General features: G+C 44.9%; 1 protein-coding gene across 14 annotated transcripts in view; it reads left to right on the top strand.

Moving 5' to 3' along the window:
• Nucleotides 1-13,797, top strand: part of zgc:171551 — a 34,723-nt gene that overhangs the window by 2,301 nt on the left and 18,625 nt on the right. For 4 of the 14 annotated variants that reach the window (XR_015482242.1, XR_015482240.1, XR_015482241.1 and 1 more), the window contains exons 3-5: nt 6,115-6,222; nt 7,877-9,175; nt 10,225-11,402. Coding sequence is in view for 7 of the 14 variants with exons in the window: in XM_087247617.1 (XP_087103743.1) it covers nt 6,115-6,222; nt 7,877-8,988 (1,220 nt within the window). In the remaining 7 variants the exon portion in view is untranslated. Of the gene's footprint in view, nt 1-6,114; nt 6,223-7,876; nt 11,403-12,156; nt 12,661-12,809; nt 12,957-13,797 lie in introns of those variants that run through there. The other 10 variants (XR_015482235.1, XR_015482238.2, XM_087247613.1 and 7 more) reach the window with 6 other exon arrangements.

Raw genomic sequence — 13,797 nt, 5'->3', positions numbered from 1 at the left:
CTTTGACACCAACAACAGGTATTACTTCATAAGCACGCCCCTACAGGAAAAAGCTCCTGATTGGTTAATGCGGAGTAAAATTCGCCCATATCGTGTCATTCGCACCACCTCATTTGCGCATATCGCATCATTTGCACCACCTCATTCGCGCATATCGTGTCATTCCTGCGTATCGTGTCATTCGCACCACCTCATTCACGCATATAGCGTCATTCGCACCGGCTTATTCGCGCATATCGTGTCATTCCTGCGTATCGTGTCATTCGCACCACCTCACTCGCGCATATCGCGTCATTCGCACCGCCTCATTCGTGCATATCACTTCATTCGCACCACCTCATTCGTGCATATGGTGTCATTCGCACCGCCTAATTTGTGCATATCACGTCATACGCACCGGCTCATTCGTGCATATCGCGTCATTCGCACCACCTCACTTGCACATATCCTGTCATTCGCACCGCCTCATTCGCGCATATCATGTCATTCGCACCACCTCATTCGCGCATATCATGTCATTCGCACCGCCTCATTCGCGCATATCGTGTCATTCGCACCACCTCATTCGCGCATATCGTGTCATTCGCACCACCTCACTTGCACATATCCTGTCATTCGCACCGCCTCATTCGCGCATATCATGTCATTCGCACCACCTCATTCGCGCATATCATGTCATTCGCACCGCCTCATTCGCGCATATCGTGTCATTCGCACCACCTCATTCGTGCATATCGTGTCATTCGCACCACCTCATTCGTGCATATCGTGTCATTCGCACCACCTCACTTGCACATATCCTGTCATTCGCACCGCCTCATTCGCGCATATCATGTCATTCGCACCGCCTCATTCGCGCATATCATGTCATTCGCACCACCTCATTCGCGCATATCATGTCATTCGCACCGCCTCATTCGCGCATATCGTGTCATTCGCACCACCTCATTCGCGCATATCGTGTCATTCGCACCACCTCACTTGCGCATATCCTGTCATTTGCACCGCCTCATTCGCGCATATCGTGTCATTTGCACCGCCTCGTTCACGCATATCGTGTCATTTGCACCGCCTCGTTCACGCATATTGTGTCATTTGCACCGCCTCGTTCACGCATATCGTGTAATTCGCACCACCTCACTTGGACATATCCTGTCATTCGCACCGCCTCACTTGGACATATCCTGTCATTCGCACCGCCTCACTTGGACATATCCTGTCATTCGCACCGCCTCACTTGCGCATATCGTGTCATTTGCACCGCCTCATTCACGCATATTGTGTCATTCGCACCGCCTCATTCGCACATATCGTGTCATTCCTGCGTATCGTGTCATTCGCACCACCTCATTCACGCATATAGCGTCATTCGCACCACCTCATTCACGCATATAGCGTCATTCGCACCGCCTCATTCGCGCATATCGTGTCATTCCTGCGTATCGTGTCATTTGCACCACCTCACTCGCGCATATCGCGTCATTCGCACCGCCTTATTCGTGCATATCACTTCATTCGCACCGCCTAATTCGTGCATATCGGGTCATTCGCACCGCCTCATTCGTGCATATCGCGTCATTTGCACCGCCTCATTCGTGCATATCGTGTCATTCGCACCACCTCACTTGCACATATCCTGTCATTCGCACCGCCTCATTCGCGCATATCGTGTCATTCGCACCACCTCATTCGCGCATATCGTGTCATTCGCACCACCTCACTTGCACATATCCTGTCATTCGCACCGCCTCATTCGCGCATATCGTGTCATTCGCACCACCTCACTTGCGCATATCCTGTCATTTGCACCGCCTCATTCGCGCATATTGTGTCATTCGCACCGCCTCGTTCACGCATATCGTGTCATTCGCACAACCTCATTTGCGCATATCGTGTCATTCGCACCACCTCATTCATGCATATCGTGTCATTCGCACCACCTCACTTGGACATATCGTGTCATTCGCACCGCCTCACTTGCGCATATCGTGTCATTTGCACCGCCTCATTTGCGCATATCGTGTCGTTTGCACCGCCTCATTCACGCATATCCTGTCATTCGCACCGCCTCATTCGCGCATATCGTGTCATTCGCACCACCTCACTTGCGCATATCGTGTCATTTGCACCGCCTCGTTCACGCATATCGTGTCATTCGCACCGCCTCATTCGCGCATATCGTGTCATTTGCACCGCCTCATTCAAGCATATCCTGTCATTCGCACCGCCTCATTCGCGCATATCGTGTCATTCGCACCACCTCACTTGCGCATATCGTGTCATTTGCACCGCCTCGTTCACGCATATCGTGTCATTCGCACCGCCTCATTCGCGAATATCGTGTCATTCGCACCACCTCACTTGCGCATATCCTGTCATTTGCACCGCCTCATTCGCGCATATTGTGTAATTTGCACCGCCTCGTTCACGCATATCGTGTCATTCGCACCGCCTCATTCGCGCATATCGTGTCATTCGCACCACCTCACTTGGACATATCCTGTCATTCGCACCACCTCACTTGGACATATTCTGTCATTCGCACCGCCTCACTTGCGCATATCGTGTCATGTGCACCACCTCATTCACGCATATCATGTCATTCGCACCACCTCATTCGCGCATATCATGTCATTCGCACCGCCTCATTCGCGCATATCGTGTCATTCGCACCACCTCATTCGCGCATATCGTGTCATTCGCACCACCTCACTTGCGCATATCCTGTCATTTGCACCGCCTCGTTCACGCATATCGTGTCATTTGCACCGCCTCGTTCACGCATATTGTGTCATTTGCACCGCCTCGTTCACGCATATCGTGTCATTCGCACCACCTCACTTGGACATATCCTGTCATTCGCACCGCCTCACTTGGACATATCCTGTCATTCGCACCGCCTCACTTGGACATATCCTGTCATTCGCACCGCCTCACTTGGACATATCCTGTCATTCGCACCGCCTCACTTGGACATATCCTGTCATTCGCACCGCCTCACTTGCGCATATCGTGTCATTTGCACCGCCTCATTCACGCATATTGTGTCATTCGCACCGCCTCATTCGCACATATCGTGTCATTCCTGCGTATCGTGTCATTCGCACCACCTCATTCACGCATATAGCGTCATTCGCACCACCTCATTCATGCATATAGCGTCATTCGCACCGCCTCATTCGCGCATATCGTGTCATTCCTGCGTATCGTGTCATTTGCACCACCTCACTCGCGCATATCGCGTCATTCGCACCGCCTTATTCGTGCATATCACTTCATTCGCACCGCCTAATTCGTGCATATCACGTCATACGCACCGCCTCATTCGTGCAAATCGGGTCATTCGCACCGCCTCATTCGTGCATATCGCGTCATTTGCACCGCCTCATTCGTGCATATCGTGTCATTCGCACCACCTCACTTGCACATATCCTGTCATTCGCACCGCCTCATTCGCGCATATCGTGTCATTCGCACCACCTCATTCGCGCATATCGTGTCATTCGCACCACCTCACTTGCACATATCCTGTCATTCGCACCGCCTCATTCGCGCATATCGTGTCATTCGCACCACCTCACTTGGACATATCCTGTCATTCGCACCGCCTCATTCGCGCATATCGTGTCATTCGCACCACCTCACTTGCGCATATCCTGTCATTTGCACCGCCTCATTCGCGCATATTGTGTCATTCGCACCGCCTCGTTCACGCATATCGTGTCATTCGCACAACCTCATTTGCGCATATCGTGTCATTCGCACCACCTCATTCACGCATATCGTGTCATTCGCACCACCTCACTTGGACATATCGTGTCATTCGCACCGCCTCACTTGCGCATATCGTGTCATTTGCACCGCCTCATTTGCGCATATCGTGTCGTTTGCACCGCCTCATTCACGCATATCCTGTCATTCGCACCGCCTCATTCGCGCATATCGTGTCATTCGCACCACCTCACTTGCGCATATCGTGTCATTTGCACCGCCTCGTTCACGCATATCGTGTCATTCGCACCGCCTCATTCGCGCATATCGTGTCATTTGCACCGCCTCATTCAAGCATATCCTGTCATTCGCACCGCCTCATTCGCGCATATCGTGTCATTCGCACCACCTCACTTGCGCATATCGTGTCATTTGCACCGCCTCGTTCACGCATATCGTGTCATTCGCACCGCCTCATTCGCGCATATCGTGTCATTCGCACCACCTCACTTGCGCATATCCTGTCATTTGCACCGCCTCATTCGCGCATATTGTGTAATTTGCACCGCCTCGTTCACGCATATCGTGTCATTCGCACCGCCTCATTCGCGCATATCGTGTCATTCGCACCACCTCACTTGGACATATCCTGCCATTCGCACCGCCTCACTTGCGCATATCGTGTCATGTGCACCACCTCATTCACGCATATCCTGTCATTTGCACCGCCTCATTCGCGCATATTGTGTCATTTGCACCGCCTCGTTCACGCATATCGTGTCATTTGCACCACCTCATTCGCGCATATCGTGTCATTCGCACCACCTCACTTGGACATATCCTGTCATTCGCACCACCTTATTCACGCATATCCTGTCATTCGCACCACCTCATTCGCGCATATCGTGTCATTCGCACCGCCTCTCTCGCGCATATCGTGTCATTCGCACCGCCTCATTCGCACATATAGCGTCATTCGAACCGCCTCATTCGCGCATATTGGGTCATTTACACCGCCTCATTCGCGCATATCCTGTCATTTGCACCGCCTCATTCGCGTATATCATGTCATTCGCACCGCCTCACTCGCGCACATCCTGTCATTTGCACCGCCTCATACGCGCATATCGTGTCATTCGCACCGCCTCACTCGCGCATATCGTGTCATTCGCACCGCCTCATTCGCACATATAGCGTCATTCCAACCGCCTCATTCGCGCATATTGGGTCATTTGCACCGCCTCATTCGCGCATATCCTGTCATTTGCACCGCCTCATTCGCGTATATCATGTCATTCGCACCGCCTCACTCGCGCACATCCTGTCATTTGCACCGCCTCATACGCGCATATCGTGTCATTCGTACCGCCTCACTCGCGCATATCCTGTCATTTGCACCGCCTCATTCGCGCATATCGTGTCATTCGTACCGCCTCACTCGCGCATATCCTGTCATTTGCACCGCCTCATTCGCGTATCTAACTTTGTTGCTAAATGGCTCACATGGTTATTTTTAAGAGTGTAGTTGTGCTTAATGTGCTTTATGAAGGCTGATAAACAGCGTAGATTCGTTCTGCGCCGTGTCTGAGTCCACTAGATCCTTAAGAGATGCTCCCAACTCTGTGAGTTCATCGACTCCTCCAGAAACTATACCTGGATGATGGAGGCTTTCAGCGGTGCTTCAGACTGAGCTGAGCCCAGGTTGACGAGCTGTTGTCAGCAGGTGGATTTCCTTTAGGGACACCAACAACAGGCACTACATCATAATCACGCTCCTCAAGAGCAAGCTCATGATTTGTTAACATGACGCAAATGTCCGCTGAAGTTCAGATTTTCCAGCTCGAGTGAACTCCCGCAAATCTTGCTGCAGGATGTCTATTTGCTTCTTTGCGTCTTAACATGCAAGTCACTTGCGCTTTACGCTTCATCTGCGTCTGGTGTGAACGTAGCATAATATTTACATTTAGCAATTTTAACTGTATTATTTGTGTCCCCTTAAAAAACCTATTGTCCCCTCCTACAGTAAGATGACATGTACGCCCCTGCTTTGGGTTAATAAATAAAAAGAAAGATCTATGTTATTTTTTTAGAATACTGATTTATTATTAGTGTTGTGATATTTAATTTAGACACCAGATCAAAGTAAAACGTTTGTCATCGTGACAACACATTATCTTTAATAAACCTAGACATCCTATGTCAGGTAATAATGGGTTCGGTAACTGTTCGTCTTGTGTGTTTTAAATAACGAGTTTAAAATATGAAAACATTCTAAGATTACATGCGTATTTAGCATCTTAGTGCTTATAAGTTCATTCATGTTTTTGGATTTAATGCCTAAATTCAATTGTGATGTCTTTTGTGCCTGAAATTGAGTTTAGCTTGTCTTATTTTTCTCTGTAGAGCTGTTGGTGCTGAAAGAAGAGACTGAAGAACTGAATGAAACTGAAGAGAACGGTCAGAAACACCAAGATTCGAAGACTGATGGAAAATCTATTAAGACAGAAAAAGGTCAGGAAACCAAATCTGATGGTAATTTTACCTGCAGTCAGTGTGAAATGTTTTCCTCAATTGCACTACTTTGGAATTGAGAAACTGTAGAGCGTCTGTATAGAAAATGTCTGTGGAGCTCAAGTTCCTTGCAGAGTTCAGCTCCAACCCTGATCAAACACAACTAAACCAACTAAAGCCGCAATCACACTAGAGTTTGAGCATGCAAAATTCTGTCATACGGTGCTGCGAGAAGGGGCGGGATTAAACAAGATGATTAGACATTAAAAACAAGCGATTGGTCCATATTTTACACTTCTGTCCAGAGAGGTCATGTTTTGATCTTCGATTGATTTCCACAAGATGTGAATTCGTAGGTCCGTGTCACCAAGCTTGAACTTTCCGATGCAGCAAGATGTGAAACTTGTTGCACGAGCTTGCGTTTCTAATCTGTTGCATTCGCATGTGTATGAATGGAAGTCTACGGGTTAAAATGAGATGGTGGCATAAGCAGGATCTAAAGGAGCCCTTGAATTTGATAAGCATTTGATAAGTGTTGCAGCTGAACTTTGCAGGAAAGTAGATGTCCGGGAATATGACTGAGTACCTCTTATCTAAGTCCTGTTTCTCAATCAGCACCCTAGCTCCCGAGGTCATTCATTAGTGGGTCGTGTGCACAAATTCAGGCACAGGTGTAGGGATTAACAGTTTTAACCCAAAGAATGACCAGTCTGTCAGATGAAGAAGAGCCAGAGTCAGAGATTCAAATAAATAAATAAAGTTACTGATGAGCTTGATTGGCTACACATTGGGACTACACATTGTAGCTTCAATCTGCTACCTCAGTTCTCTCTGATAAAGTTGTATCTAATGCAGGGAAAACTGTTGATCTGGCCAGTTATTGGGCCCACCATTTTCAGCAACTTAGGGTGCTTTCACACCTGTGAATCGATTCAGTTGTTCTGAAACAGAGATTACAATTGTTTCATTGTTGCTCTTTGCTCTTGGAGCGGTTCGCTTTCACACTGCAAAGTTTCTAATCGGACCAAAATAGCTAAAACAAGTCACATGCGAGTAAACTCTTCTCACATTGGTCAGAGTGTCAGGATTTATTTTGCAGCGTCCTGCTAAGCTGTCTGGAGAGGTGGTGGTTTGTTGGTGATTGACAGGGTGCGCGCGCGACGTGTCTGAGGAGAGATGCTGTGGGGAGGGGTGAGAAGGGTGCGCAACGATGCCTATTTGAAGATCGGGAGGGAGATGCGAGATTACCGGGAGATCATCACTCGTTTGCGGGCATCCGGAGACTCGCGAAACTTCCTGCCCTACTCATAATTCTCTCTTCATATAGCCGTAAGCCTATTACATATCCATAAAACACTGTGACATAACCGCGCTTGGATCGGATCGCTTTCTCACTGTAATCGTACCGCTCCAGGGTTCGTTTCAATCGAGCCGAGACCACCTCACTCAAGCGATCTCGGAGCGATTACTTTGGCGCAGAACAGAGCGCGATTACCCTGTTCGCATATGCCAAACGAACCGCGCTAACTGGGCAATCGAGACACGTTCCGAAACAAAAGTGTAGGTGTGAAAGTACCTACAATATCTTGTTGTTCATTTTGTTTTTCACATGTTCTTTCGCGCTTTAAATCTGTGTTAACTTGTTTCTTTTTAGAGCCGATGTTGATGAAAGAGGAGACTCAAAAACTGAAGGAAATGGAAGACAAAGATCAGTTTGAGGAAAACCAAGACTTAACGACTGCTGAAATGTCTACCATGACAAAAAAGACTTCACCTCGTGAAAGAGATCAGGAAATTAAATCTAATGGTAACTTCACCTGCAGTCAATGTGGAAAAAGTTTTACTCAAAAATACAAGCTTAGAGTTCACATTCGAGTTCACACTGGAGAGAAGCCTTACTCGTGTGAACAGTGTGGAAAGAGATTCATTGAAAACACGAGACTTGTATCCCACATGAGCACTCATACCAGAGAGAAGCCTTACTCATGTCCCGAGTGCGGAAAAGGTTTCAAACAAAAGCAAAATCTTGCAATTCACATGAGAATTCACACTGGAGAGAAGCCTTTCTCATGTGATCAGTGTGACATGAGTTTTAATCAAACACAAAACCTTAAAGCCCACATGAAAGTTCACAACAGGGACAGGCCTTACGCCTGCCAACAGTGCGGAAAGAGATTCAGGCAAATTCAAATCCTTCAACTTCACATCCAACTTCACACCGGAGAGAAGCCTTGTGCCTGCCCTCAGTGTGGAATGAGCTTCGTTCATAAACAAAGACTTAATAGGCACATGAAGGTTCACAATAAAGCAATAGAGACAATAAAGCCTTTCATTTGCCAGCAGTGTGGAAAAAGTTTTGCTCAGAATGGTACCCTTAAAATCCACATGAGAGTTCACACTGGAGAGAAACCTTACACTTGCTCTCAATGCGGGAAGAGTTTTACACAGAAAAGCAAGCTTGATTACCACATGAGACTCCACACTGGAGAGAAACCTTTCCTCTGCCAACAGTGTGGAAAGAGTTTCAGTCAAAAGAAATGCCTTGAAATCCACATGAGAGTTCACACTGGAGAGAGACCGTACACCTGCTCTCAATGTGGGAAGAGTTTTACCCAGAAAGGCAACCTTGATTACCACATGAGGACTCACACTGGAGAGAGACCTTACACTTGCACTGAATGCGGAAGGAGTTTTACACAGAAAGGCAACCTTGATTCCCACATGAGGACTCACACTTTAGAGAAGCCTTTTATAGTTGGCCAGTAGAGTTCAGTTTCGAGAACTGGCTCCGTTTTAGAACTGCATGGCAGTTGGCATTTTACAGCCGTATCTATCTGCCAGGACCTTTGACCGGTTAAGATTTGCTCCCAAAATATGACACTCAAGTGATAATTACCCTCAGGGCCGTGCAAAGTATTGGACTTTCCCCAAGTTCTCCGTATGCTGATTAAAGGTTCAGGACACACTGAAGAACTTTTTTTTAAATATATTAACAGATTTGTGTATGTTGAGCATCAGTTAAGACAATGTTAGCACCTGTCAGCTTTAATTGTGGGGAAAACTGGATAATTTTGAGCTTTTGTCAGCTAATTTCAGCTTCTGGGTTTAAAATGATTTTTGGGGAGGGATCATAGTCGGCGACGTAGCGAAGTACTGCAAGTGCAATGATGACGCGTCGGTTTCTCATTAATATTCAAAGCGGAGTTTCCCTATCCTATGAGAAGAGCCGGCTGCTTAATTATTCAGCACATGCTTTCCAAAGGCAAGGCAGATGCAGACCTGCCAGGCAGTGCCAAGCTCAAGCTGTGAGACACGGACCCACGGCACGCAGTAGCCGTTTATGAAGGCTTGTATGTGTTTGTTTCCATGATCCACGGGTTTGTTGCATGTTTTTCCCCGCGATCCTGTCAGGGCCGATCATACAGAAAAGCTGTGTGTTTGATGCAAGCATTTTTGTCGGGAGAGCAGCACGCGAATTGGAGAACGGTGGATGTTGTCTTGTATCAGGAGTTCATTAACATATAGATACATCGCCGTGCTGCTGTGTTTGCCTAAATCCTCCAGATTACCAGCAGGACTAATGGTTAAAATAGACAGGTCAGGAGACCTGCTGCACTGAGTCTGCATTCAGATCTATGATTCAGACCCAGGGATTGAGGGAGAAGTTCTCATTTATAGTGTTTATATGAACACACTTATCTTTATAATGATATAAATTGTGGTTGTCTGTATATGAAATTAGGAATAACAAATGTAGCAGGGCATTAAATCACTGTTTCTTTGCATTTTAACTTTGTAAACTATAAACTCATGCGTCTCCTCACGGTTTGTCTCAATTTGTGAGCCCACTGACAACAACAGTTGTTCGCTCCCCTTCCCCCGCTGGCCACGCCCACTCCTGCCCGATGCTCGCAGAGCTCCACGCCCATTATTCATGCATCTTTTAAAAAAATTTCTGAAGTAGACTTTAACCGAAAGTGGGGGGTGTCATGGCCCTTTAAGTTAGCCGGAGGCAGTCAAGTGAATAAAGCTTTATTCACTTATCAAGTGAATAAAGCTTTTTCAGATTTCAGGCAGTCAGAAGCGCCGTACATACAAAATCACACCGATTTATAGTCGTCATCCGTAGCAAGGTAGACAAGCTACACGTCAGGTTGTGTGCCTGCACAGAAACATCCGAAAAATAAGGAGGAGTACAGGTCCTCAAGGAACAAGTTTTAAAAGCAACCCGCCTCTGCACGTGCCTGATTATCTTTCACCTTGGTTAGACCAATTCTAAGGGCCCACACATTTAGGGGGCCCTCAGAGATATTATTAGGGGCCCACGACCGCCCCACAAAACCCTCCCCCCCCTCTTCACTTTCGTCCACGTCAGGGGTCACCGTAATGGAATAAACCCCTAGTTTCTGGCCATAAATTTCAAACAGTGGATGCCCTTTTAGCTACCACCCCGCACTGAGGCTTGTACTTTAGGAGCTGGGCAACACACACACACTCTCCCATTTACACCCTATGTCCAATTTTAGTTTATCCAAACAATTTGCTTGTCTTTGGGGGAAACTGGAGCACCAGATGGAAATACACGTAGGCACAGTGAGAACATGCAAACTCAATGCAGAAAGACCTCCTCCAGCCAGGACTCGGACCAGCTAACTTTTCCTGTGAGGTGCCAATGATTACCAATTGCTGCCCATGACGTATTGTTCACATTGCTAAAAGGTTTAACAATATAATTAATGTTAATCATTACTCATGTGCTGGTGTTGTGATCGCCAGCGATCTGCAGTTGCAGATTGCTGGAGAACTACACACATGGCACAGTAACGAACTACAGCTTCCAGCATGCACCTTGCACACACCGGTTCCTGTTTGCCTCTGATTACACCCACACAGCTAGTAACTCATCCCTGACTGATTAGCTGGACTTTAAATTCACCCCTCTCACACACATTGCTGAGTCTTGTTTTTCTAGTTAAGCAATTAAATCTGTATTTTCCTGTTTGTCCTCCCTTGTCTTTTGATCTTTGCCAAATTTACCATTTGTTGATTCTTTGCCGCCTGTTCTGACCATCTGCCTGTTTATAACGTTCACTCTTTGGATAACCCTCATGCTCCTGTTTGCTTCTGTTCTGACTTTTGCCTAATTGACTAAGCTCAAAATAAACTGCACATGGATCCTTTATTTCCATCGTCCAATGTTCTCCATTACAGCTGGTTGATGGTCGAAGTTAAACTTTCCAGATAGTTATAGAGATCTAATATATCTTATTCTAGCAACAGTTTTTATTCTAAAATGTATTTGTGTGTGTGTGTGTGTGTGTGTGTATGTATGTATGTGTATATATATATATATATATATATATATATATATATATATATATATATATATATATTCTATCTATCTATCTATATATATATATATATATATATATATATATATATATATATATATAGAGAGAGAGAGAGAGAGAGAGAGAGAGAGAGAGAGAGAGAGAGAGATAGATAGATAGATAGATAGATAGATAGATAGATAGATAGATAGATAGATAGATATAGGTATATACACACACACACACACACATACATACATATACATATTTGTCAGATCTTATTTTAGAGGATGTTTTGTTAGTGAACTAAAAACTTTAAAGTAAAATAAAGCTTAATAATTAACTTGGAAATGTAAAGATTTTTTTTAATGCGCCAAAATATTTGACCATTTTTAATATTGTTTTTCATTTGGATTGTATACATTTATGGTCACTTCTCTTAATATAGCGCACTTTAACTTTACATGTTTATTTTTTACATAAAGCCTGGAAACTAGAAATTTATGTCCTTGGGAATCTGGTTTATTCCCTAATAATAATCTGCTGTTTCACTAACTAGTGTTTGTGAATTGTGTTATAGCATGCCAGGCTTTTATTTTGGCGTAGTTCTGTGACGTCATATGACTGCGCTCCCGAGTCTTCAGTGCAACGAAAGGTTTGTGCTTTAAAGGTTTAAATATCGGAACAAACAGTCGACGTTGTAGATTTTTTTACATAAACGACGCCAAATTTAACATTCGTCAGGAAATCTTGAATGATATTCGCTACCTGACATAATCTTTAAGGACTTTAATCATAACTTATTTGTGCAAGCGAGAGTAACGTTAGCAGAACAGGCGCGTCTCATTTCTGTATCGTGACTCTGTTTAGTAAACATGAATTCAGTCACTGGCGAGTGGAGATGAGGGAAAAGGGAGATTTACAAAACTCCGAGTCAATTAAATCGTTTAGAATGATTAATTCTGTCAAAGCTGCTGATTAAAATAGTGTTAAACAAAAACAACAGAAATGTTGAGAGACTTTTACTGACCAACTGCGAGTGTCTTCATGGAAAACTAACACAGAACATTATAGATCACATAGTGAAAGTCTATAACTAATTGTACGAGTATGTATATATTGTAATATTATAATAAAATTTGAGAGCTACTCAATTTACTCTAGTTTTATCTGAGTCCCTCAGCAGTGCACTGAGCTAGTGAGCTGATTGAGTGTGTATTTCTTTTATTTTCCGTTCATTATTCTCATTTTAAACAGGACAAAGTGTCCAAACACAGAGGAAAACTCCTGCTGAAGCGACTGATCTCCACACTGTTATAAAGATGGCGTTTATTAAAGAGGAGAGTGAAGACCTGAAGATTGAAAACACATTCACAGTCAAACAGGAAGATCCCGAACAAACAGGTAAGGTCAACCTTTAATTGAATGTCTGCTTTTACAGCAGGTCACTCGGTAATTCCTGAATGCCTTTAGGTCTCCAGTGAGTTTGTTTATTTTATATGTGAAGGGAAATCTCAAGTTGCTCTAAATCGCTCTGGCTAATACATTTTATACGCTTAATATTGTGTAAGAAACAGTTCATTAACTCGAGTTTAATTGGCATCTAAAATGTGGGTTCGGAAAAGAAAACGTTAGCTAACTAGCGCCACTTCCCTTAGCTGAAAATGAGCTCTGACATCTCTTTTTATTTTCACCATTCATTCAGAACGGACCTTCGGGTCACTCGGAAGGCGATTAAATAATAAATTTGTGTCCCATTTTCTTCGCTGATAAGGTATACAACCACGTACACAACTTTCATATGTAACTCCAAGCGATACTTCCGGGTTTCTTCCCACAGCAGCCTCGATTTCGCTTTTAAAAATGGCGGCCGCGTGAAATCAGTCTATTGTTTTGCTACTTGAAAATGTCTATCAAATGTTTAACCTCGAGAAACATTGATCTTAGTACGTTTTGTAAAGCAAACGCTGACTATGTTTATATGGACATCAGGAATCAGATTATTTACGTAAATCTGAATAAGACAATAATATGATGATCGTGTTTACATGAGTTGCTATTTGAATGTTCCTTTCATGATCACGTTTTACGTTGTTATAGTACATATTCTGATTTACGTTGTTGTGTCACCGCGCTATCCACATTTCCTCTGGAGTTTCATGTTATTTCGGGTGTTTCATTTTTAATTTGTCGACTTTAACTGCAGTTTGGCACTTTTACTTTAATTCAGGAACATTTCATGCAT

Source organism: Danio rerio, chromosome 4 (genome assembly GCF_052040795.2).
Source record: "Danio rerio strain M-AB ecotype USA chromosome 4, GRCz13ab, whole genome shotgun sequence".
Classification (NCBI taxonomy): domain Eukaryota; kingdom Metazoa; phylum Chordata; class Actinopteri; order Cypriniformes; family Danionidae; genus Danio; species Danio rerio.
This window is presented reverse-complemented; position numbering and strand designations above follow the sequence as displayed.